Raw genomic sequence first — 27,565 nt, forward strand, 5'->3', positions numbered from 1 at the left:
TAGCAAGAAGCTGGTCGGAACTCTAATTCAAATTAATAATGATTACCGTAATTAAGGAAAAAAGTTATATTCTCCATGATAGTAGGGGCCTCGGTGGCCGAGTGGTGTAAGTAGTTACTACTTTAAACAAACTTATTAGTAAAGGTTATCTTACCAATGTTGTAATTAGATCTTTGAATATAGTTTACATTGGCACTAATATCGATTTTGTCATTAGCAAATTAAAACACAACTAAATTTGTATTTTTTTTCAAGTGGGATGTATAAAGACACGTTTAGATCTATAATGAGGTTAAACTCCTAACTATCCTACTGTCTGTCGATACATTTATTTTTGGCATTGCACTAGTCATGTCTTCTTTGACTGTCCATGACGTTAAAATGCTAAATCGCTGGGATGTGTTTTAGTTGATTTTATTCTCTGATGCATGAATTTTTATTATTAATTGTTTTGGCTTTTAACTAGCTGTCAGTAACTGCGAGTACTCTCAAATCGTACTTTCTTGTTTATTTGACCTGTTGATACTAATTGTATTGCTTTTTTGTTATTTAATGTTATTTAGGGTTATATCTGGTCTATATACCAGCTTTGATAAGTGTTTGGTAGAACTATAAATTTTCACTTCGTACTATGAACATCAAAATTATTTATTTTGTAAAAATATTTCCTTTCTCTATTGGTACTGTACACGTATACCTAACAACTAAATTATTTTCTTTTACCTGTGTTTAAAGTTATTGCAAATGGCTGATATTTTTGTTCGAGCATATTGTTTTTCTTTAATTGTTTAACATTTCTTACCGATACAACATGTTACTTTTATTATTCTTCCCTTAGTTTATTTATTTTGTATTTACATTGTGTCATAGGTCAAATTTATTTGTTCAGTGTATGTTCAATGGTGTTAATATGTCCTTTGATTGAGTTAAGCTATTTCAGTTGATATTTTATAGTGTGTCTTTCTATGTTGTGATGTTACACTATTGTTTCAGAAAAAGGGTGAAGGTTTGGTACCATTAAAACGTTTAAACCCCCTGCATTTGTTTGCACCTGTCCTAAGTCAGGAATCTGATGTTCAGTAGTTGTCGTTTGTTGATGTGGTTCATAAGTGTTTCTCGTTTCTCGTTTTTTATATAGATTAGACCGTTGGTTTTCCCGTTTGAATGGTTTTACACTAGTAATTTTTTGGGGCCCTTTATAGCTTACTGTTCGGTGTGAGCCAAGGCTCCGTGTTGAAGACCGTACTGTGACCTATAATGGTTTACTTTTATAAATTTTGACTTGGATGGAGGGTTGTCTCATTCGCACTCATACCACATCTTCTTATATCTAACTACTATAATCACCAGCCAGTCAACACTGAGGTTGTGAGTTCATACCCCGCTCGTGCGGGTGTACTCGACTCCAATCTTATTTGACTAGGATTGTCAGTTTTCCTATCGAAGGTCGGTGGTTTTCTCCGGCTTCCTCCACCTATGAAAACTGGCCGCCACGAAATAGCCCAAAAGCGGTGCTTAAAAGTGGCGTTGAAACACCCAAAAAAATCAAATCAAATCCATGATAGTAGCTAACTGAATGACAAAACAAATATCACCTGATTTTTTCTTGGTGGGAACGACTTACTACTAACTATCGCTTTACAGTAACAAAATTGCATTTCATTAGACTTGAAAAAATTGGGATATTTTCCAAACTATTCGGCTCACCACACACAATATTTTTATATATTATAGTCATTAATAGTAATAGTAAAGAAATAAACCTTAAATATTTAATTCTTTGAATTTCAAAATGTAGAATTGCAAGATTTCTTATCAGAGAGTTAAGTCTTTTTGAGTTTGGTTTTTTTTTTGTCATTATACATTCAGTTATGTTAGAGTTAAGTGCAATTTGTACTATTTGTTTTAGATTAGTTTTTTGTGCATTTTGTTAATCTTCTGATCGCAATGAAAAAAAGGAGTTTGAGATCTCACAAACTTTATGTGCATGTATCTGCCCTCGTAACCAAATGTCGTATATCTTATTTTAATATTTTCGTTGGATGAATTAAGAAATGATTCATGCAATCCATAAATTAATTGGAAATATCCGAATATGTTGGGCCGTTATATTTGAGCATTATTGGGACAAATACATATTAATTTACGTGTAAGTGTACCGTGTGAGTGGCTGTTCTATTTTATCACCTGTAAGATATAGCTAAAAATTTCAAACAGATTTGTAGCTTGCATGAATTATTTCTTAAATAACCTATATTCTATATAAATTCGACATTGAAATATTATAACATAAACAGGAATATCCGTTTGCTTTCATCGTTAAAGTGTTGTTATGAAAGAGAAGTTGAAGTCTCAAGGGTTAAAATTCACCGTGAGATGTTAATGTTTTTACTAGTTTTTTTTTAAGCCTGACCAAAATACTACAAATTTTACATGGAACAGTTGTGATGTCACTAGTAATATAAAATAATTTCTTTTTGGCATAACATATTCAAATTATGAGGTTATGGCCACTAAACGATTTATTATTTATGTTGAAACGTCAGTGCTTGGTCCAACTTTTTATAAATAATAAAATTGAGAATGGAAATGGGGAATGTGTCAAAGAGACAGCAACCCGACCATAGAGCAAACAACATCTGAAGGCCACCAATGGGTCTTCAATGCAGCGAGGAACTCCGGCACCCGATGGCGTCCTTCAGCTGGCCCCTAAACAAATATGTATACTAGTTCAGTGATAATGGACGCCATACTAAACTCCAAATTATACACAGGAAACTAAAATTAAAAATGATACAGGACTAACAAAGGCCAGAGGCTCCTGACTTGGAACAGGCGCAAAAATGCGGCGGGGTTAAACATGTTTTTTGAGATCTCAACCCTCCCCCTATACCTCTAGCCAATGTAGAAAAAACAAACGCACAACAATACGTACAGTAAAACTCAGTATAAGAGAAGTCCGAGTCCGATGTCAGAATAGGAAACAAAAGAAAATAAACAAAATGACAATAATACATAAATAACAACAGAATACTAGCAGTTACTGACATGCCAGCTCCAGACCTCAATTAAACTGATTCAAAGATTATGTCTTCATCATATGAATATCAGGAACAATCCCTCCTGTTAGGGGTTTAGTATTATACCGTCATAAAATATATGAGAAGAACATAACCCGTGTCATGCCAACAACTGGTTTTAGAATAAATGTGTTTAATTCCGATGCAAAGACCCTATAAGTGAATTAATATTAAAGCCAAAATATGCAATCTTTAATGACCTGACAACAGTGTCGTAACTATATCCCTTCTTAATAAGTCTGTTTAAAAGTTTTGTTAGCTTTTGAGGTGAATACTGACATTTTTGCAACGATAAAACGATTAAATAGAGGCGAAGGATACCAAAGGAACATTAAAAGTCGAAAATAAACTGAGAATGCCATGGCTAAAAAAGGAAAAGACAAACAGACAAACAATAGTACACAAAACAGCATAGAAAACCAAAGACTGAGCAACACGAACCCCTAAAAATATGGGGTGATCTCAGGTGCTCCGGAAGGGTGAGCAGATCCTGCTCCACATGTGGCACCCGTTGTGTTGCTCATGTAAGTACAAACACGGTGATATGTCTTAATTTGGTAGGTCACATTCGGGTGAAGGCGACAATTGGAACATATCAGTCGTCATCTGTGAAACAGATATTCCATAACGGTCAACCAACTTGTGATGGCGTCCGTAATATTTACGAAAGGATGATTTCAACTTCACCACTTGGAACTCTTGGTTTAAGAGCTACCTTGTGAGCAGACATCCTTTATCAAGGAAATCATGATAGGAAACACAAGCCCTGGAACATCGTATCAACTGGGAGAAATATACTCCGTATGCAGGCACCAAATTTTGAATTATTTAGTAAGAAATCATCATCGATATAGCGGAAATTGAAATTAAAGGATACTGCTAACTTCTTTTCTTTCTTCCAATATTGTATGTGGTTTTTTTTAAGATGGACCAACTTCACATAGAAAGGATTAATGACCAAACTGAAATGATGATATATGTCATTAGCATTATCATATCAGAATGAAGAGTGGGACATTTGACAAATACTTCAGACATTGATATGATTAAGAGACGTCAACTTCCGGTAGGGGAAAATAAAGGGAGATGATAAACCTGCCCAAATTCTTTTCTATCGTCTGTCTTGAGTAAGGTCGCGTAACAGGTCATTAACAAAGCGTCGTTTTGGAAGATGATGTGTGCAAGGGGAATACCTAGTTGATCAATAAGCTACATCTAAAGATATTTTTGGTACAAAATATTGAAGAAAATTATACAGAAAACACAAAATGATGTTTGAGAAATGTATCATTATCAAACCTGGAAAATCAGATAAACAATTTTTACTATAAACAACAATTAAGAGCAGAAAAAGTATGAAAAAAAGTTTTATAAAATATCAGCTGCAACTCATGTATGAAGATTTTTATGAAGATATTTGAATCGGCATACACAAAGAAATGCATGACATTCAATTTAGAACAATAACAGTTAACTCCCTTTGCATATATGTTTTTTTGTTATTACCGCTATTATGTTACAAATACAAGTTCTAAGTATTATCCTATTTTCTTAAAATCTAGATTGCTGCCTAATATCATTATTACATTTGTGTAGTAGATCAACTTAATAACCCAATAGGCAATTTTCATTCGTATTTCAGTCATTTATATTTTTGATTGATATGCCTATATGATTGGTAAGAAAAAATTATGCCTTGCAATGGTTTGCATTCGAGTGGTTTTTTACGTGGAAATACTCTGAAATAGCATAACACTGAAAACACGTTGCATCGAATTGAATGCCCCCGCATATTTATAAATTCCATTTGTTCAAAAAGACACTGGTCCATCGGTACTGCCGGAGAAGTCCTGGTGACCTTATTTCTATATCCTAAGTCAACCCTTTAGGTATTCATATGTGATCGATTTAGACAAGTTCTACTCTTTACAAACCTTTCCCTTCCTTTCATCGACATATACCAACCCCAAATGGTTTCGCTATAACCCATAAACAATACTACCATATCACTTTATAGATTCAAATCCTTATGAAGTTTTAAAGGTATGATTATGAAAGGACAGAACATATCATGATAGCGTTGATTCTCGGGTAGACTAAAAGGAAATGGTATATCATGAATATCAATATAAAATTATAAAATGCGGTCATATGTACCTAGAATGAACTATTGAAGAACTGAGAGAAAATAGTTTTTCACACTTTGTAAACAAATCTAAAGGTTTTTATTTATTCTTTCCTAATGATAGATTACTTGATATTATACGTCTAGACCTTTCTATACAAAACGTTAATCACAAATTCTGTTCTAATAAGTTTAATGCAAGTGATTAGTTGAGAAGTTATTTTGTATTTTCCCTTTTTGAATAGGTGATCTGTTATCGGGTCATGAACAAAAGTATCGTTGTCTGCTTCAAAGATGTAACACAAATATTCCTTTATTTTTACAAGTTCAGAATGTGTCTAGAATCTTCAATATGAAATTAACCAATAGTTACTACTTTAGGTTAATAAGTCGGGAATTTATTAACCGACCACTCGGAAAAGATGAAGCGACATAAAAGGACACTTGTAAAAGTTATTGAGGGAGGAAATATCTTACTAATGCGTGTCGAGTACATCTAAAATAGCATTTTGTCTTTCAATATAGTAAAGTTTTTCGTAACAATTAATCTCTTTTATACAATATCATTTTTGCAATATTTTTTTTCTGTCACTATGACATATTCATTGGTACGAACCTACAAATGTTTGTATCTAAGCAGAAATTGTCTTTGTCTTAGCATGACTGAATCGCCTATTGGTTTATACAAATTATCCGTTCTCTAGATCTGTAGAACACTTCACTGACATGACTGACAGAAAGAATCAGTGTCACCCAACGTGTTAAATATATAGTTAAGCCTTAACTGATATTATCTACTCTCGCCAGTACTAATTGACGCATTGTTACTAAATGAGCCCTAAAAATTAATACTTTCCCCAGTGATTTTGTATCCTTACCGAATTTAAAACATTATCGGCATATATCATATGGGAATACTACTTCTGTTGTTTGTTATATTCAGCATATAATTATCCTCCTTATGTAGACGAAACGCGCATATGGCGTACCAAATTATAAGCATGCTATATTAGACGATTTGTTTTATAAACACTGGATGGCTGCTACTGCTGGTGGACGTCTTGTCCCTGAGGGGATCACCTGTCCGGTATTCGGCACTTTTGTTTTATGTATTGATATCTTCACTTTTCTGAAAATTAAATGCTCATAACACGTCGAAATTTTCAAAACGCTTAGTTTTTTCTACCCAAGGTATAGATTGCTTGAGCCGTATTTAGCACAACTTTTCGAAAAGACGAAACGCGCGTCAGGCGTACCAAATTATAAGCCAAGTACCTTTGACGAATTTCTTTTTAACATTATCGGCATGGTTCACTAGATAATAACTGGTGTTGTATGTCACCTGTAGCATTTGATTACCCTTCAAAACAATAATGCCATTGCTTTTCGGATAATACCAAGGGTGTTGTATGTGAAAGGCAGCATACGATTGACATTCGAAACATTTTCAGAACTTTTCATGGGATACTATACTAGCTCTGTATTTTATAACCATCATGCGATTACCTTTCGAAACATTTTCGGCATTGATTATCGAGTAAACTACTGCTGATTTTGTCATATGCAACATACGATCATCCTCCCTTCGAAATTTTATCGATACGACTACCCTTCGAAACAATATCGGTGTCAATCATTTGATAATACCTGTGGCGTTGTATTTCTTATGCAGAATACGAGTAATATTTCCAATATTTTATGTAAGATTACCCTTCGAAACAATATCGGCATTGATTATGTTGAAATACTACATGGACTGCTGGTGTATGTCATTTGCAGCGTTCAATTACCCTTTAAACCAATATAGGCATTGATAATGGGATAATAGCTGTTGTAGCTGATATTCGGCATACGATTATCCTTCGAAACATTTGTAACATTGTTCATAGGATAATACCACTGATGTTGTATGTTATCCAGCATACGGTTATCTTTTGAAATGTTATCGGTGTCGATCATTCAATTATACTACTGGTGTTTTTCTCATGTGTAAAACGATTATCCGCCCTTGGAAACATCAACATTGGTCATTGGATAATTCGTGTTGTTTATGTCAGATATAGCAAACGATTTCTATTCAATTCATTATCGGCATAAATCATGAATACTTGTGGGGTTATAGTTCTATAACATTAAGCACAACATTACCCTTCGACACATTATTTGCATTGATCATTTGATAATATCACTGGTGTTTTATGTCATACGAATACTTTCTTTAACAAATCATTGGCCCATAAAGGACATGTTACATATAATGAATACAAATAGACAAAAGTAAATAAACAAAAATGATAATGCTTATGGTTATATGGAGTTAACTATAGCATTTGTTTTCTTACTGTAAAACATTGATAACAAGTCAAAGCCACAGTGTTGCATATTTCTTCATGTTGACACGACAGAGGCAAAAATATGTATCTTTATTTTGAAATTATTATTAGATATTAAATATTTTAAAGCAGAATATAACACATAACTTATCGTTGTTGTTCGAATTCTGGAAAGTCCAGCAGAAAATGGATTTCATCTTTAATTGAATTTAAAGAACAAAATTTACAAGTTCTTTTTTTTGGTAAATTTTTTCTATAACGGCCCTAATTAATAGCTTATTTATGAACACTAGTTCTCATTTGTGTGAGGTGCTTTCTAGTTTAAAAATTCTTCCCAACATTTAGATGAGTCTCCCTTTTGAAAATATCCCTACATTTGAATTAAGTTAAAATTGACCCTTTTTCATTGTTGCATTCTGTAAAAGATCATCTTTCCAAAATTGCATATACCTTTCAAATAAAGCATCTTTAATCTCATTAACATTGAGATTATTAATATCTACATTCCGCTGTTTTGCAACAAAAACAATAGAAGAACACCACGTTTGTATACCATTCTGGTGCATATAAATGCTTTATGCATATACGGTTACCTTTATAAACTTTATAAACATTAATCATTAAATAGTACTACTGGTGTTGAATGTCAGAAGCAGCATACGATTACCCTCCTTACGAAAATATTTGTGTTGCATGTCATATAGGGTACACGATTACCCTCCTTTCGAAAGTTCAACGACATTGATCATTGATTTATAGCACTGATGTTGAATGTCATATGCAACATATGATTACCGCTCGTTACATAATCGGCATTTATCGTTTGATAAGACCACTGGCTGTGTTTGCTATATGCAGCTGTATGCAACAACCCTCCAATCGAAACATAATTGGCATTGATCTTCAGATAATACAGTTCGAACAATTATTGGCTTTGATCATTTGATAATACCATCCGTATTGTATGTCATTTACAGCATAAAATAAAAAAACTGAAACATTTTTGACATTGATCATTAATTAATACAACTGATGTTGTATGAAATATGCAGCATAATTACGGATCGTTACGTATACTTACTCGGCATTATTCATTAGATAATACCTCTTGTGTAAGTCATATGCAACATACAATTACTCTTTGAAATAGTATCAGCTTTGATCATTAGATAATACTACTGGTGATGTAGGTAATATGCAGCATATGCTTATCCTTCCTTTGAAATATATCGACATTGATCATTGGATAATACCACTGTTTTGAATTGTCAAATGCAGCACACAAGTACACATAAGAAAAAAATCGGTATTGATAATTAGAGATAACACTGATGTTTTATGTAATATGCAGCATACGATTACTCATCGAACATATTCGGCATTATGCATTAGATAATAACTCTAGTGTAGGTCATATGCAGCATACAATTACCCTTTAAACATTATCGGCTCTGATTGGTGGATAATACTACTGGTGGTATATATTATATCTTGTACAGGATTACCGTCACTTCGATATATTGTCGTTAAAGATCATTTGAAAATACCAGTCTGTGTATGTCATTTGCAGCATACGATTTCCTTCAAATAATCGACATTGATGATAAGAAAATACTGCTGTTGTTTCATGTCAAATACATCATACAATAACCATTAGAAACATCGACACTAATTATTGGAAAATGCCAATAGTGTTTTGTGTCATATACAGCGTACGATTTTCCTACGAAAAATTATCGGCATAATTAAATAATACAGATGGTGTTGAATGTCATATGCAGTATACGATTACCGTTCTAAACATCGACATAAATCATTAAAACATATCAGTGGTGTTGAATGTCATATGCAGCAAATGATTTTTCTTCGAAACATTACCAGCATGGTAGATCATTGGAAAATAGCATTAGATTTGTAAAAAGGTCATTTGCAGCATACGATTTCCCTTCAAAACATCAGCACTGCTGTTGAATGTTATAAACAGCATATAATTACTAGTAGTAACATTATCATAATGTGTTGTTTGGCAATACCAGTTGTGTTGAGTTTTAAATCCAACATACGATCACTCTTCGAAACATTATCGGTATTGATCATTGAATAATACATGATGTTTTATCTCAAATACATAATACGATTACCGCTCTTAACATCGGCATTGATCATTGATAAAAAAAACAGTGAAGGTGAATGTCATATGCAGCATACGATTGCCCTTCGAAACATTATTGGCATTGATGATAGGATACACCGCTGTTGCTATATTTTATATGCATCGTATAATTACGGTTCCTTCCATCGGCATTGATCATTAGGTTATACCAGTGGTCTTGAATGTCCAATACGCAGCAAATAATTTCCTTTCACCGGCATAGATCATTTGGGAATACCACTGGTGTCACATGTGATATGAAAGTTACGATAACCCTTTACAGCACCAATTATCAAATTTGTTTGATGAACTTTGAATCGCTGAAAAGCTAAGCTATATTTATCTTGATGTTTGGTAACTTTTGTTCTACGTCGTTCGGGTATTTGTCCCCTCGATATCGATACTCTTGTATAAGTACATTGAAATTAGTTTCAACTAGTTTGATAATTATTTTTTTAGTCACACGTTGATATTTCCCGCCAAATATATTCGGAGTTTATTATCAAACGTTCCATTAAATATGAGAAATATTCACTCTTGATAGTTAAACTTTATTTCTTTTCCGTTTGCTTATCTTTTCTATTTCTGTAATCGTGTGTATTCCAGTGGTGATTTCCAAGAAATTAACCCCCAGGCAACCACGGGCCATTAAATTAGACCAAGATTTTTACTGAGGGGTATGAATCCCTTGCCAAACGTGACCATATGGCTGAACGAGATGTATGAATTCGCAGTCATGCACAATGCGACTAGGCGTTATCATCGCTACATAATGAAGGAAAAGTGCAAAGCACCCTTGCAACAACTAGAGGGGTCTGTCTACCCTGTCTAACATTCCCTCGTTTGTCTTCATCGATCTACTATACAGAACCTACATATGGATTTCTTGTAAATTTCTTTTCATCTTACATGGATTAAATGAAACTGGGCGTTTACCAAACAAAATTCAATACTCAAATTACCATTTTCTCACATGTGTTCGAGTGTGAAACAAGGGAAAAGAATAGCAGGGCATTTTTTTTTAAAACGTAATTTTTACAAGAACTCATTTCAGATAGCCGACGGAATTTAGTTAACCTTTCTGTAATCTTTTAAATTAAAATGTGCACGTACCATGCCTTTCCATTTAAGTGTATAGTCCACGTCATTTATTTTGAAAATGATAGTTTGTATTTAGTGCAATATATAGCAGACTTACCATGTATATAAACTAAAATAACTTTCGTTGAAAAGAAATATTACAGAAGCAATTTTACAAAACTACAGCAGAGTTGAAATCAAAGTACCTACGGACATAGTGTGTCTACAGCATATCATCTTTCCTTTTGGTTTCTGGTGATCTTAAATAAAATCGACTATTTCAATAATCTAATCACTATCATTTGTAAAATACACAAAAAATATACATGTATATCAACAGGAAAATTTTATACTACTTTTGACCGTATCACATATTACATGGAATTTGGATAAGATATTCATATGCGAACTAATGAGTTGAGTTGTTTTCATCCCTCGTCTTTTTTGTGTGATATAGGATAAATCACAAACACAAAAAGATGCAGACAAAACCTATTTATAAAGTGTACGCAAGCATCATGAAAACACCGCAAAGTTACTTAAGAGTCAACTACTAGAAATGGAATACATAAACAACGATAGTTATGCACTTTACTTTGCAACAAAAACAATATTGGTCCACACAGAAGGTGTGGTGTTAAGAGTCATTATTGTGCACCCGAAAATGCAAACGATCAATTATTTAAAATTTATGTTATTTTGTTTTAAACGGAATAAGTAGTAGTGTGGTAACACTAGAGCAGACTTGTCATTGGTAGGGCTGCTGATCATATTCAAATATTTATGACAAAATTCAAAAATATCAAAACAGATTTTTGAAAGATTTGTAATAAATTTCGATTTTCGATTTAAAATTACCAGAAAATGGACGCTTTCTTCTTTGTAAACTCCATTAAAACATCATGTACTAAGGATTTGTTGGTCTTGAATCAAATCCTGTATAACAAGCAGAAAATATCAATATGTCACTGGGAACTAGTTGCAACACTGTTTTTTAATCTTACGGTTTGTAATTGCGACCAAAAAACCTCTTCAGCGATTATATTGAAATTTAGAATGAACATTACCTAGACTTAACAGCTTTAATGACAGTGATACTGTCCTATCAAGAAAGAACATGTGTTCGGTACAAGTTTTAGAATAGCGGATTAACTTTGATTTAACACAAATGCGCAGGAGAAATAGTCATACAATGTAGCACTTAACCAGAAAGATAAAAAGAAAAGAACAGTAGGAACTTAAATCAATACACCCGACATTCAATTCAAATAATAACAAAATTTAAATTTCAATCGTCCTTTACTGTAAAAAAGGACTTGTTTGTAGAATAACTTGAAATTGGTGTGCAGCTCCCTTGTCGTTCTAAAATTGTCAGTTTTGACTAGCTATAGGATTCTATCATATGTTAGTCTCACATTTTATCTTCTCATCTGACACATCTGGACTAAATTGAACTTACCTGGAATGATGTTTAGTCAGATCTTTAAAACTAAGAATATGTCTTTTAATTTGATTATGCGGATTTTAAACTGTGATGCAACTCTTCAATTTGTATTACAAATTTTCACATTTGTTTTCTTCAGTTTCTTCATTTATTTCACAAAGTAACTTTGACCCAGAATTTTTTAAGGCTGGCAATTAAAACACATCTACACCAATTGTGTACAAAGGTTCCTTATTGCGTGGCATTCATGTCGTCAATTCTCATGAATCATGATGGTGTCCCTAAATTTTTTGACCGGACGACTCTAACTTTACCACATACAGAAATTGTATTTATTAATCTAAAATAATTTAAAAAGAATAAAGAATAAGACTTACATTTTGTATATTTTATATTCTGATGTATTTTATACGTTCAGATATTGATGATGTCCTATTGTTCAATAACTCACATTTTAGAGAGTACTTGCACCATATCCCAATTAGTTCGAGATTTACATAAAAATAAGGAGATGATGTATGATTGCCAATGATACAACTATCCACCAGAGTTCAAATGAAGTGGACTTGAGACTTGCACATCAAGAATGTGACGGGGGTAAACATGTTTGTGAGAGTTCAAACCTCCCCCAAACTGGGACAGTGGTGTAACGTAACAGCACAACATAAGAACAAACTACATGTATAAAGATCAGTTGCAATTGGCTTAACTCAAAAGATCTGTACTACTGAAACAAGATGGCCAGCTACATATCTTGATCATTTTCTTGAAATTAATATACTAGTAGATGCATTTGATATGGCTTAGACTATCAACGTATTTTATCGGAGTAACACGACGGGTGTCACACGTGGAACACGATCTGCTAACCATCAGAAGCACTATGCATGTAGCTTACTCAATTACATATATACAGGATTGCATTTGCTCAAATCTGCTCTCGTTATTTGCATGAAATATTTGCCATTGAACTTTAAGCAAGAAGCAATCCACCAATCAAACCTTCATTCCAAAATTATGTTTAAACAGCGATGACATATTGTGATAGTAAATAAATTGTCTTATCAATAAAATAGATAAATAACATGTGCTATGTAAATAAGTATTGCAGTATGTTATCATATTTAGAATGTTACATAAAAGGATATTTAGGATGTACATTGTGTAAAAATCGAGCGAATATGATGAAGTTATCACAGAAAACTTGTCTGAAGCTTTTAAATGCGTATTAGCTGCTTTGGTGTCACAACTGCATAAGCTGAAGATTTTTGTAGTTTACCGATAATTGTGTGATAAATCATGTGCAGTCACAACAGATGATGTCAGAAGCGCATGCATAAGTTCATGATGCAAGAGCTACGTAAGCAATACTGATTAATTGTCATAATGATTTTGATATAATTAGATGCACAAATCCTTTGCGTTGAGATATTTGTAAAACAAATCAGGTAACAGAGCGAGGAGGTTATTCATACGCGGTTTTTAATCTGAAACATATGTTTATATGTATTATGATTTGTACTGGTAATCATTTATTGAACGACATTATATAATATAGAAATTTAAAACAAAGACAAATCTGACTTGATTTGAATGAAAACAAAGGAATACATGATAAATATCCAGAGGACAATTAAATTACGTTATTCTATATTATAACATAACAAAAAATATAAGTATTATAATACTGTAGGTTCTGAACAGCAGATTCGAGTAGTCTTATCACAATGTAAGCTTTATATTGTCTGTTGCTGGTAGTTAGGGCCAGTTAGAATGTGAATGGTTTTTCAGATTATGTTCAAAAAAAATATCACGCAGAAAGGATTAGAACCAAAATCAGTAAACAAACATGCATTAATATATAGGGTACAAAAGTTCGTTTTAATTTGAGCATTTTCTTGAAACCATGGACACAAATGAAATTAAGTTAAAAAAAACATTATTTCTTCATATATTGTAAACAAACATACAAACATTATGCTTTGTCGTTTTTTTTCAGTGCTGCTTTTACACCCTATCAATACTTTAGTTCTGGCATTTATCATGGTCATACTGTTTTGACTATAAGAAATCTCTTTACACCTAATCCGCTTGGATGTGCTAATACTGATGATTCTGTTTACGTCCTTTGGTCATTAGCTGTCCAATTTAAAAACATACCCTATCATATCTTTATGTTTATTTTAGAGACAATTCAATTGTAAATAAAAGATACATGAATACATGTTTTTTTAACTAAGAGCTTATTTTATTACAAAAAAGGGAGCAAGGGATAGTTGAATGATAGGAAATGGCCTTTCTTATGTAGTACATTCACGCCATTGTCCCAGGTCAGGTGAGGGTTGATCACGCTCAGAAACATGCTTAATCCCGCCAATTCTATGGGTGCCTGTGCCAAGATAAAAGCTTGTAATTCAGCGCTTTTCGTTCGTTGATGTCTGTCATACTTGTTTTTCGTTTATTGTTTTGTCACAATTCAGTCCATTGGTTTGTTCGGTTGAATTGGTTTACATTTTGTCATATCGGGCATTTAATAGCTGACTATAAGGCATGGTTTTGCTCGTTAAAGGCCGTACGGTGATCGATGGTTAATTAAATCCATGTCATTTGAATATGACAGTAGTGTTGCATTCGTTCCGTTGGTTGATATAGTCAAACGTTTGATTTTGTCAGGTTTTAAGGAGATTTTCCCTTTTTGAAAAATAAAGTAAAATAACAAAAATACTGTACTCCAAGGAAAATTCAAAACGGACAACGGAAAGTCCTTTATCAAATGGCAACATCAAAAGTTCAAACACATAAAATAATTTAAAACAACTGTCACATTTCTGACTTGGTACAGGTATTTCCTTATGTAGAATTTACCCTGGAGTTCGGTATTTTTGTTAATACTTTTTTGGACTCTGGTGGATAGTTGTTTCATTAAAATCACAGCTCTTTATTCAATATAGATTTTAAATCAGTGTAAGGAAACACTTTAACCTGTACTCATTTAGCAAAATCTTTTCACCAATATACAATTGAATATTTGGAAAATAAAATTTTTCTATTTTGTTTTTGTTTTTCGACATCACAAATCAACCTTAACAAATCTATAAAAGGAATCCTGTATGCCTCGAGATCGTATGAGTTGAGAGTCGGCGGTAACAGTTACTTTTTATTATGTTTTATTTTTACCTATGACGACACTCAAACGATTTACTGCAAGTTCAAGTTATCCTACCGTGATTCAATATCATGTCATCGAGGTCAGCAGAAATTTTAAAACTGGTACTTTTACTATGGGTCATCAGAACACATGTGATAAACAATATTCATCTGCTCGCGCAAGAATTGACATGGTCAGGACCCTGTAGTTCAGTGGTTGTCGTTGGTTCATGTCTGTCATATTTGTTTTGTTATAAATAAGGTCGTTAGTTTTCTCAAATAAATTGTTTCATATTTTTCATGCCTTTTACAGCCGACTATACGGTATGGAATTTTTTCATTGTTGAAGGCCGTATAGTTGCCTATAACTGCTTACATTGACTTCATTTGAACTTTGGTGGATAGTTGTCTCATTGGCAATCATACCACATCTCCTTATTTTTATATGGACTTAAGGGATGTTTAAACAGTTTTACATTGTATTGTCATTTTTATGATTTGGAGATACAAACTATGCGTTGTATGGCGAGAGATTATCACAAAGTCTCATTATAATCGGGGTACGAGGCTTGAATTCGATGGTATCGAGACCAGCGTTCTTGGTTAAAAGTTTTGTTTAAATGGCTTTTTGATCGAGTTAAGCCATTTCAATTGATATTTTAAAGTGTGTCTTTTTATGTTGTACTGTTACACTACTGTCTCAGGGGTGAAGGTTGGTGCCTGTTAAAACGTTTAAACCCGCTACATTTTTATGCTCCTGTTCTAAGTCAGGAGCCTGTTGTTCAGTAGTTGTCGTTTGTTGGTGTGTTCATAGGTGTTTCTCGTTTCCCGTTTTTTATATAGATTAGACCGTTGGTTTTCCTGTTTGAATTGTTTTACACTGGTCATTTTGGGGCCCTTTATAGCTTGCTGTTCGGTTTGAGCCAAGGCTCCGTTTTGAAGGCCGTACTATGACCTGTAATTGTTAACTTTTTATACATTGTGACTTGGATGGAGAGTTGTCTCATTGGTACTCATACCACATCTTCTTATTTATATTTATGCTGGGCTGTTGAATAAAGTCAGAAATAAATATTTAAGCTTCTATAACTTTATTTTTGTGCAACGATTTACATTCGCCAATGTGTTTATTAATAAACCGCTAGACAATTCAAGTACATTGTTATTTTACGCTTACTAATACATTTAATAAAAGATTATTTTATTGGTTTTACTTTTGAATTCTATAACCTGTAAAGCACTGTACATTCTTGTAAATCGTTGTCTACCTGAAACTAATTCGGAATTTAGGTAGCATGTTTCAAAATGACAAAGTTATTTCCCACTAACCTTCTACAGAGTGTCAACAACTTTCATATCAGAACTTAACTAATATGTTTATTGTATAATAGGATCTCGTTCTGAATATGTATGAACGGTTTGCTACTGAACGTTAAGCAAACAATAATAAAACAAAATATCAATCAACTTAATATTATAAATGTTTTAATTTAGCATTGTTTAAAATCCTAAGTTGTATTTTTTAAATCTATCAATGCCTTCTCGTGACAATTTTACAGTATGTCACCGTTCGGTACATTATAACAACAATAAAAGCTAAACCTACATTTACAGATGAACAAATGTCAGAAATGGTCTGCAATAATCTGAATAAATTTAGCTATTAAGGTAGATGGGGTGTCTAAATTATAATCCATAGAATTTTTTAATAATTTGCCAAAATGTAGTTTATATCATGCTTTTAAAAAAAAAATAAAAAGAATGGGTAACGGGGCTTATTTTCACGCTACAGGTTGTGCAAAATTGACAGATTTTGTATAGATTATGCATGGAAAACCCAATTTTCTGCCATAAAACGAAAACTACACCATAGGATTTTGAGATAAAATATGAGAAGATAGCTCTAATAGTATGCTTTCAAATAAGAAAAAGAAAAATGGGGTCACGGGACCCGTTTTCTTGCTACATAATAAAATAAGTAAATTCCTAACACATTCTATCGTAAAAGTAACTTTATCTGAATTATCTGCCCTTACATTTGAGTTGCCTCCCCTTATGTGGCAAAGTTGGAAAAAATAGAATCAAACAAAAGTATTCTGTTTTTCTGTAAAATACAACCATAAATATGATAAAATATGTCATTTTCTCTATTGAAATGAAAATTCTTACACATGAATTACCTACTACTCTCAAAATTTGCACCTTTTACTAAAGATCTAGACCGATTGTTTTCTTGTATTTCAAAATCCAAGATGGAGGAAGACACCCTATCTACCTTAAAAGCATTTTCAACATATGAATTTTGACCAACTCGCATTGCCTTTATGGTGTTGACAAAGATTTACATATTGACCCTGTATGTGTTTAACTAACAATGAAACGATCTTACAATCACTGGTCAAAGAGTGTTCGTAACAATTTTGTCAATCAACTTTCGGAATATGAACTTTATAAATAACGAACGACTGTTGCATCTAAACCATCAGTTAAGATAGACATATCACTGTTTAATAGCACTAAATGAAATTTGGAACACCAAATATTAGCAATAATTCACACAGAATTAGATCCTGACTGCGACCCCGAATGTCCATTTCTAGTGCTCAATGTCATTGTCATCGTATGCTCCTCCTGAAGAGAGTTCGTTCTTCTAGTTTTCTTGCAACAACATGTAGCAAATATTTTATAAAATCCTCTTCGAAATGTTTTATTCATCCAGACATATACAAACGGGTTGTAACAGGCATGGCTCATCGCAAGCCAAAATGAGGTATTCCATATCAATTTTGTGTATTCCTGCTCGTAAAGCCTAGGATCATAGTCTCCAACTAATGTTACAATATGAATCGGTAGCCAACACATTCCGTAAACAAGAACCACAATTATCATCATCTTTACCATCTGTAATTACAAATATTCATATACATTATAAAGTCATCATGATTCTCAAATTACCATATCTGTATACCTAGAGTACATGTTACTCATTAAAGTTTAAATTACTAATAGCTTAGACAGTTGATATAATCTTCAGCATATGAAACTTATTTATATCTCTGAAAACAGAGTAATGTTTAATTTAACTTGACATGAGCCATTATTTTGATCTTGAAATTAGAAATCAAGTAAAATGCTTTCAAGTCTTGCAAAATATGTTAATTTTATTGATAAATAAATATAAGATCATAATATATTCTGAACACTTTTGTGCAGACATTTCACTATGGTGTCATTAACTTGTTAAAATGGACATATTTCATTTTAAATTACCATTATACTCATTGTTGTTGGCAATATAAGATATGAACTAAGGGGCCTTACCCAAAAAGATAGTTTACCAACATAAAAGTCGTTTTATAAGACATCTTGTAACGAAAACTAATCAAAGATACCAGGCTGATAATTTGATACATATATTATTTGTGTGGGTTAGGCTTTGGTTCACATCTAAATATTAATACAGGTTCTAAATATCAAGCTATCTTGCCATTTTTTGCAATTTTGCATCAAATATAAGAAGTTTGAATCCATATAGATGAATTTCTGAAGGATGTTGTTCGATAAATTTCGTTTAAAATGTGTCCCTATCATATGTCCGTCTCCTTTGAGGAGAAGAAAGCGATAAAAAATTCAAACAGGACAACACTATAAAGTATAAAAAAAAGTGTTTAAGCCCGAACCGAGACACATATCATCAATTAAAAACTTCAAATTCCGATCATCATTTATATTAAAATTTTACACCATGATATTGGTGATGCATTGACCACTGTGTCTGTATTGAACTTTTTCAGGCACGTAAGAGATCAAATGTGTTAGTTTACAAGGTCAATTAAAGTGTAAAAATCGATGAAGAAATTTATCACTTATACATGTATATTCTGTTATGAAGCTCTGGTTGTAGATATTACGCAACTTCGTATCCATGAATAGTACTGATTAAGGTTTATTATAAATGATAAATGTACAAATATTTAGTGGCACAATAAATGTTTACGTAATTTATTGATGAAATTATTTTTACAGGAAGCTCATCCATGTTCTGAATTGATAAGAGTATTATGACACAGTATCAGAATCATGTGTGTCTTCAATTGTCATGAACATATAAACCACATATATATTTTAAGAAAAACTGTGACAGTCATTTGATTTTCAAAGAATACTACATACTCCATCTGTCAAATCATTGTAACTGTAGACTCCGTGGAATAATTGTTATTTTAAACCAGGATGTTTTCTTTAAAATTATCTAATTATCTTAGCTAATAACTTGAAAGATCTGATAGACGATCACATATCAATAAAAAAGAAAATATAAATGTTCTCGGCCGTCTACAAATCTTTTATCTTGAGTTAAGAAATTCATTGTCACTTGCTTACAAATCGATTATGAGGACACAACCAGAATTACATGTTTACTTGTTTTTTACATAATGACAACGCATCAATTTGAGGCAAGTTAGTTTACCGATGTTTAATATTCATAAATAAGAAGATACAAAAACAAAGAAACAAGCAGAAACCTGAGTGAAAATCAAAAGAAACGACATCGGGTGCATCAATAGGGTAGGCCTCTCCTGCAATGGATGCATCATTCGATATGCGAATCCACACATTAAAGTCATAATGTCGCAGTAGTGAATAGGACACAATCGCTAATTTTACAGATCAGACTATTCTGGTATGTAAAGGTCTAATACCGCGAAAACATGTCGCTAGTTAGATGAGACACTAACACATCGATCGTATTGGTCAACCAATTCGTGATGGTGACCATAAAACTTATGTAGTGTCGACTTTAGTCATTCTTCCACATAACTCTGTTGGGGAAATTTTTAGTTGAGAAGCACACCCATGTTATCGAAATCCGTCTAGTGTCATTCTGCACGGATGTAACGTATTAATTAAGATATGTAACCGCTTAACAATGGGGGAGAGGGTATATTACTGCTGAGAAATTTGCAATTGATCATTGGAAAATTGAAATCATCACTTTTGTTATGTATTTTAATTAAAAATCGTCCATCTGTACCAGTATCGTGAAAATATCAAGATATGAAGAAGACCTTCTAGTGTTAGTAGAATCTGTAATTTCAAGTGCACTGTAATGTGGGTTAGTGAGCGACATGACATCATCAATATATCTGAAAGTGAAGTTGAGAACTTTGCAAGAGGCTTTTTTCTTTTTGTCTCTGAGAAGGATTTGCATGAATTCTGATTCATACGAGTACAAATACAAGTTGGCCAGAAGGGGTGCACAATTAGTACGCATTGGAATACCGACTGTCAATACCACCAAACGCAACAAATATTTTGTCGATCAAAAAGTCCTACATTTTAATGATAGCACCTTTGGTGTATCTTTCGTCGGAAATCGGTGCGGTTCTAGATCTTCACAGCGTAAGATTTTCCAAGGCCGTTTACAAGAAATTTGCATCCATTATCCACATTTTTATAGAAAAATCTCAGTTTAATGAGATTATGCAGTCGAGCTTTCATGTGAGGAATAGGAATAGTAGTGTAAAGCGTAGAAAAAACAAAAGTTTTGATATAATCGCAAAATTGTAAAGGTCGTGGTTGACATGGTCTTCTACGAGTTATTCAACTTAAGCAAAAGATCACCCTAGTCACTTCCGATTACGTTATAACATCACTGAATTTATAATTGAGTACTTCAGAAGCGCTTTGCCGCTTATTAGTGGCGCTCAAATCAAAACAATTTAACCGCAAGTGAAATAATCTTATTTCCTTATTAAAAGGTTTATTACAAGATGTTGTATTTGTCGGCTGATAGTTTCAATTTTGTCACGTTTATCAAAAAAGTTCAATTATCCAGCATAACAGTTGGACGGCAAACGATTTAATGGCTTCTAAGGTCAAGACATTGGTCACGTGACAAAAGGTCAGAGTTTACGGTTTTTGGGTAAACGTGCATGCCTCGTGGTTTTTTTACTCGTATCGTCTTATTTGTACTCGTATATTAATAAAAATCAAAGTGTTCAAATCTTGAGTGAATCAGCTTCATTATTAATTATAATTATTACTAAAAAGTGTTGTTAAAGTATTTTAAATTGACGAGTAAAGTGAAACTTTTTTTCTGAAAATTTGCGAAGGTCCAGGGAAAATCCCTAATTATTCCTTAAATAGATATGGTAACGTGTTGAGGGGTATAAAATATGAAGCAAAACCATTTTTTACATTAGATTTTAATTATAATCGATCCTAAATTTACTGGACACGAAATTGTGTCAGCTTATTCGTGGCGACGTGGAGATCAAAGGGAGATAACTCCGTACACGCATCGTAGGAAATTGCAAGTTCACAACAGTAAATGCGAGTAAAATTAATGATTGTATTTCGACACTTTCTTGAATAACTATTCCATATTTTATGTTCCTTTACTCTTGTAACATTAAAATAGTCATGAAATGGTTAAATATGGCATTTATTTAAGTAATTACAGGTTTTTGAAAACTTCCAAAGAAGACAATTATAGATAACTGACTTTTCTCTAAAACTTGGGACTTATAAATTGCTATACATTGTATATTCTCAAACACCCTTTTGATAGATGTAATGATACAAGTCTTTGTTTTACTTTCTTTGTATCAATATTCCTAGAAAGCATATGAAAATAAACTCAGTGTAAGTACATATAGGTTGTTTATAGAACATTTTTTAAATATAAATTTCACTCCGAAATTAGACTTCAATTAATTTAATTTAATTTATATATATAAAAATAGTATCTAAAATAGAAAGTTTTTTCTCTGGTGCACCGAAAATGTTGCATCAGAAATGAGATTTAACAAAGTTATTTAGACTTAAGAACTTATAGATTCTTTGTCACTTTGTATGCTGATCATATGGGAAAAAAGAGTGATATTATACATTCTAACACAGCATCAATTGTGAAACAATAGTTCTCTCCTCTAGAAATTTTAGTTTTCAAGATGCGAGGCTTGCCGATCAATATACATTTTTAAGATTTCACTGTTAAGAGTGGAGAATTGATATTTTTAAACAATACATTTATGTTACCAACTATTTTTGTTTTTCAACTATGATCTGCAAAGAGATGGGTTCTTTCTATGTGACATCAATGATCGTCAGGCATGATTATTGGTAGCCTTTTTTCCTGGTGTAACAATGGCAAATTCTGAGAAAAGCAAGAACCTTTCAGCAGATCCAGGTCGTTTATAAAGAGAGATTATTTCATATAACAGAAAAAATATATTTGATTTCATGCCAAAAAAATATATACAAGAGGGGTTCATCAGCAGAAATCGTGTTACAATAGAATTTAACTTTGCATTACATTAAAATACAAAATGAAAAAAAAGAAAATGTAGACAATACATGCTTCAAAATTGTGAACATTGACATTGAATGAAAAAAAAGACAATTTGCAGTGGGAAACTTATAATTTTTTTTATTATACCTGCTTTAAGATAAGAAACTATATAAGATGTACAAGTTATGTTGCTCGCTCTGAATCAAGAGACAAAATCTGAACATCCAAAAAGCCAGAAATGGATTTAAAACATTATAATCAACACAAAGAAAACTGAACAAAAAGCTGTATTGCAATATTATATCATGCAGTTCACATTATTCCTTTTATTACATGTATTACAAGTTTTTGAATTTTTTTTTTTCTTAAATTTGAATTCAAAAGTCCTACAATTAACTGTTGAGTCCTTTAATTAAATTATTGATTGAATAATGAATGATTAGTTCAGCTGATCAGTAAATAAAGTCTGAAAATGCTTGTTTTAAATAAAAGAGTGTTATTATGTCATAAAATATACTGAATCAACTTCAAATTTAATCCAAATTTATATTTAACTGCTTTAAAATGCATAGACAATTAAAATACAAAACAAAAACCTGAGACTACTATAACACAGAGATTGGTCACAGACAAAAACAAAGCAGACTTAAATACAGTATATTCAGAATTTTTTTGAAGATTGGACAAAAATGAGATATTTATTATTCTGATATCAGAAAAAAATCTTCATAGTATCAAATCAGAATGAGAGTTCCTATTATTGCGATAATCAATTAAATCGCATTATTTACTTTAATAAAAACCTCATGATAATTTCAGAATTTACGGTACTTATCTTGTCGACCTCTGCGCTTAAGAATTTCAGTTTCCTAGACCTAAATGTGGTTGAAATACTGACAATTTTGCTAACTTTTACCAAAAACCTCTTTTTTATGACATAACTGGATTATAATTATTTCAGAAAAAGCTGCATACAGTTATATATGTATCACATATCAGAAAGCTTGTTTGTATTATTGCAATAAGTTATTATTCAATTAATCAAAAAAAACATCAACTACTTTTAAATTGATAGTTTATTTTTTATAGCCCAAAATATATCAGTACATACATTTGTTTTTTATACATCTATATACTATCATTAGGGAACTTATTTAAATGATTTTTTTGCACAAGACAGTCATGGCAGTTCACAATTACAGGGGTCATTATAAACATAGTGACACCATTTATACAACCAAATTTTATTGTTGATATATATAAACTGAAATCATTGCAGATTTATTTTTCAAAGGATTTAATGTTTGTTAGTCATTTACTTCAAATAATTAACCTGTACTAAGATAAAGAGATGTGGTATGATTGCCAATGAGATAACAGTCTGAAAACTATCCACCAGAGTCCAAATAATGTGTCTGTTAACAGTTATAAGTCACTTTACAGACATCAACAATGAATAAAAACTTTGATTGCTTTCAGGCAGCATAGGAAAAAGAGGAATTGTAGCTTTTTGGCTTTATACAAGAAAATATAAGAAATATAATAATATAAATAAGAAAATAAGAGAAACAAAAAAGACAAGACTTAGCCACTGGACTATATATAAAGTGCTCCCTTACTAATCCTTAGAGGAGCTGCTGTATACTTAGAAAAGAAAGATGTTGGTGACTTATCCACAGCGAACAGCATTTTGAGACTTAGGAACAAAAGAGTAGATGCGGAGACACTACATTTTGGCCAATCTGCCCTATTTGCTCCAACCTATTAAAATTAATGCCTAGGGTGGGAATTAAACCCATGTATGTACATATACTCTATTGTTCTCTATGTACATTTATGAAAAAATATCAAATGCAAAAAAATGCTGTAATGTAAATATGGTAATTTACATCATTACAGCCTCAATCTTTTATAAGGACCTAGTATAGGAAGTCCCTGGACCTAGCTAGACCTATTTCTTAAGCAAGGTGTATTATATAACTCTTGAAAGCATTAAAATGCAATTGTAAAATTAATTATATCTACGGTTAAACAATAATAACACAATAGTGGTCATTTCTTGAGTATTCAGTAACAATAACGTGCAATTTAAGTAAACAAACATCAATGAACGACCACGTGTTTATCTGCTGTGCTTGAATTTAAAACGACCCATCAACTTTATTTGCACGATTTTTTGCTAAAGCAGACAGTTTAACATGCTTGTTTATATTATAAGTTTTATAAAAAATGTATTTGTTGTTATGACTTGTGTATGCATGGAAATATAATGAAGATAACATTGATTTTTACTGTAAACAATTTAATACACAACATTCCAGAGGTATACAAACACAAAACACATTCCACTTTTGTAACAATGGATGGAACGTATAGCCACTAACATATCAGTAAATGCCATTGGATAAGCTACCCTACACAATAAATAATTTGCATATTCATGATCGGACACAAGATTGTGTGTCAGCTATTGTTTTGATGGAAAAATGTAAATATTGGAATCCGCCATTTTGACGTAGGAAACAAACTAATTTTCAATCTTGGATTAAAGGACATTGCGCACATTGCTAGCGTATCATGCATAACCAGTCATGTGAAAATATATCTTTTAATTTGTTTTCTACACTTACTATTCTATTTTTTAGTTAATTTAATGTTTTAATTTCCTACAGAAAGGAACATCGTTCTCAAAGACGAAGTAGAAAAAAATATAGGTGGCGCTGTTTGTGGGCGTAAACATTGTACATACGGGTAGTTTTTGTGTCGACGATTGACCTTTATCTGTCAGATTCAGGCGTTTGCCGTTCAACTGATAAGGATACCGTGGTGCACGAAAAAACATATAGAACTGTGTTTGCTCGGATCATTCTTTTTTAGTTGAAGAAAATTTGTTTGGCCTTTTTCATTTTTTTTTATTAATCAATTAAATGTACAAACTCTATCCATGCAGACATGATTATTTTTAAACGCCCTTGTTGGTGTCTTGTTACTGCCTTACTGGAATATTGTAAATTAAGGATTAGAAATTAAAAAAAAAAACATACAAAAAAGAGAAAATGGTTATGAACTCATTACCTTTCTCTTCGAATTCGCCAATCGTTCATCTCTCATCGGAACAGCTTCACCCGGAGTTTTTTTTATCCATATAATGTAACCTATTCTACTGTAGGTACAAGCTAGGGCCATTAATGGAATAAAATACTGAAGCAGCAAGATAACCAGACTATATACAGATCTGTTCATATCTCCTGTAAAAACCTCAATACACTGGCCTTTAGGACATTGATCTGTGTCGTTAGAATATAAAATTTTAGATGTTATGGCAGTCGGTAAAGGCACAGCGGCAGACATAATCCATACACATATCAGTACTAATACCACACCTTTATTGGTTATTTTTGGTCTAAGCGGATGTAAAATAGCTATGTATCTGTCAATACTCATCGCTAGCATTGTAAAAGCACTCGAAAATACAGCTACAACTTGAATATAAGTTCCTAGTGGGCATGTGAATGATCCGAACGGCCAATAATGAAATATCAGATTTGCCATGATTGTTATGGGCAACATTAATGCTTTGATTATATCGCTAAAGGCAAGATTTAAAAGAAATAAATTGGTAACACTGCGCATTCTGTGATCGTTAATTATAAGGTAGCACACAACGCCGTTTCCAAATATAGCCACAATTAGAACAACACTGTACATAATGAGTAGAAAGCTCTCCCAAGGACCGATCTCAGATATACAAACATCGTCTATATCAATTACAGGATAAGATTTGTCTGTGCTGTTCTCCATGGTGTGATGTTCTGTCGTTACAGTACTTTTATCCTGAAGAAATATAAATAATTTACAGTTAGTATGAAATAAATATATGATGGATATGATGAAGTACATTTCTTTTTACGTGCATAATTTACATGTAACAAGGAAGAGTTGTCATTTAATTGCAATCTGTTGTCAGGTAATATGCATATTTGGCCTTTCAGTATTAAGTAAACAAATGAAAAAAAAATAACCTCATGTAGATATATGTTTTAAAAAAACCAAACATTTAAATAATAGACATGTAAATATGTCAATGTATTATTATGGCATAACAAAGTACTTGTCCCTGTAGACAAGACTGCAATAACCGTATATTAAAGTTTCCCCTGTAGACAAGCTTACGATAACCGTACATTAAAGTTTTCCCCGTAGACAACGCACAATAAACGTATATTAAAGCTTCCCCTGAAGACAAGCGTACAATAACCGTATATTAAAGTTTTCCCTGTAGACAAGCGTGCAATAAACGTATATTAAAGTTTCCCCTAAAAACAAGCGTACAATAACCGTATATTAAAGTTTTCCCCGTAGACAACGTACAATAAACGCATATTAAAGTTTCCCTGTAGACAAGCGTACAATAACCGTATATTAAAGATTTACCTGTAGACAAGCGTACAATAAACGCATATTAAAGTTTCCCCTTAAGACAAGCGTACAATAACCGTACATGTGTATTAAATTTTCCCTGTAGACAAGCTTACAATAACCGTATATTAAAGTTTTTCCTGTACCTGTAGACAATTGTACAATAACCGTATACTCAAATATTGCGATCGTTGTTTCTTTAACCATTTTTTCCGAGTATCATTTGAAATGTTTTGCAACATCATTTAAGTTTTATCCTCTCTTCAGCGTTTGTATTAGCTATTGCAATTTCAAATTCTTTGGCCTCGAGCATCACTGTAGCGACATTCATTGTTGAAATGCGAAAATTGGTTCCGTTAATGGTATTACAACTACAAGATTTCTTCTCATACAATATTTAGTACACTCACCAGACCACGCAGTACATACAATATTCCTTAATATTTGTGCATACACTTCTGTTTTAGTGATATATTTACGTGTATATA

At 32.4% G+C, this 27,565-nt stretch overlaps 1 protein-coding gene across 1 annotated transcript in view; it reads right to left on the reverse strand.

Moving 5' to 3' along the window:
- Nucleotides 1–16,450: 16,450 nt before the first annotated feature.
- The window catches only part of LOC127708304 (RYamide receptor-like), a 75,372-nt gene continuing 64,257 nt past the window's right edge, over nucleotides 16,451–27,565 (reverse strand). Inside the window, exons 2-3 of the mRNA XM_052213153.1 lie at nucleotides 25,734–26,492; nucleotides 16,451–18,262 (exon numbers count right to left, since the gene is read on the reverse strand). Coding sequence (XP_052069113.1) covers nucleotides 17,915–18,262; nucleotides 25,734–26,459 — 1,074 coding nt within the window. The 5' untranslated portion in view covers nucleotides 26,460–26,492 and the 3' untranslated portion in view covers nucleotides 16,451–17,914. The remainder of the gene's footprint in view (nucleotides 18,263–25,733; nucleotides 26,493–27,565) is intronic.

This window comes from Mytilus californianus, unplaced genomic scaffold, assembly GCF_021869535.1.
Source record: "Mytilus californianus isolate M0D057914Y unplaced genomic scaffold, xbMytCali1.0.p SCAF_7, whole genome shotgun sequence".
NCBI lineage: Eukaryota > Metazoa > Mollusca > Bivalvia > Mytilida > Mytilidae > Mytilus > Mytilus californianus.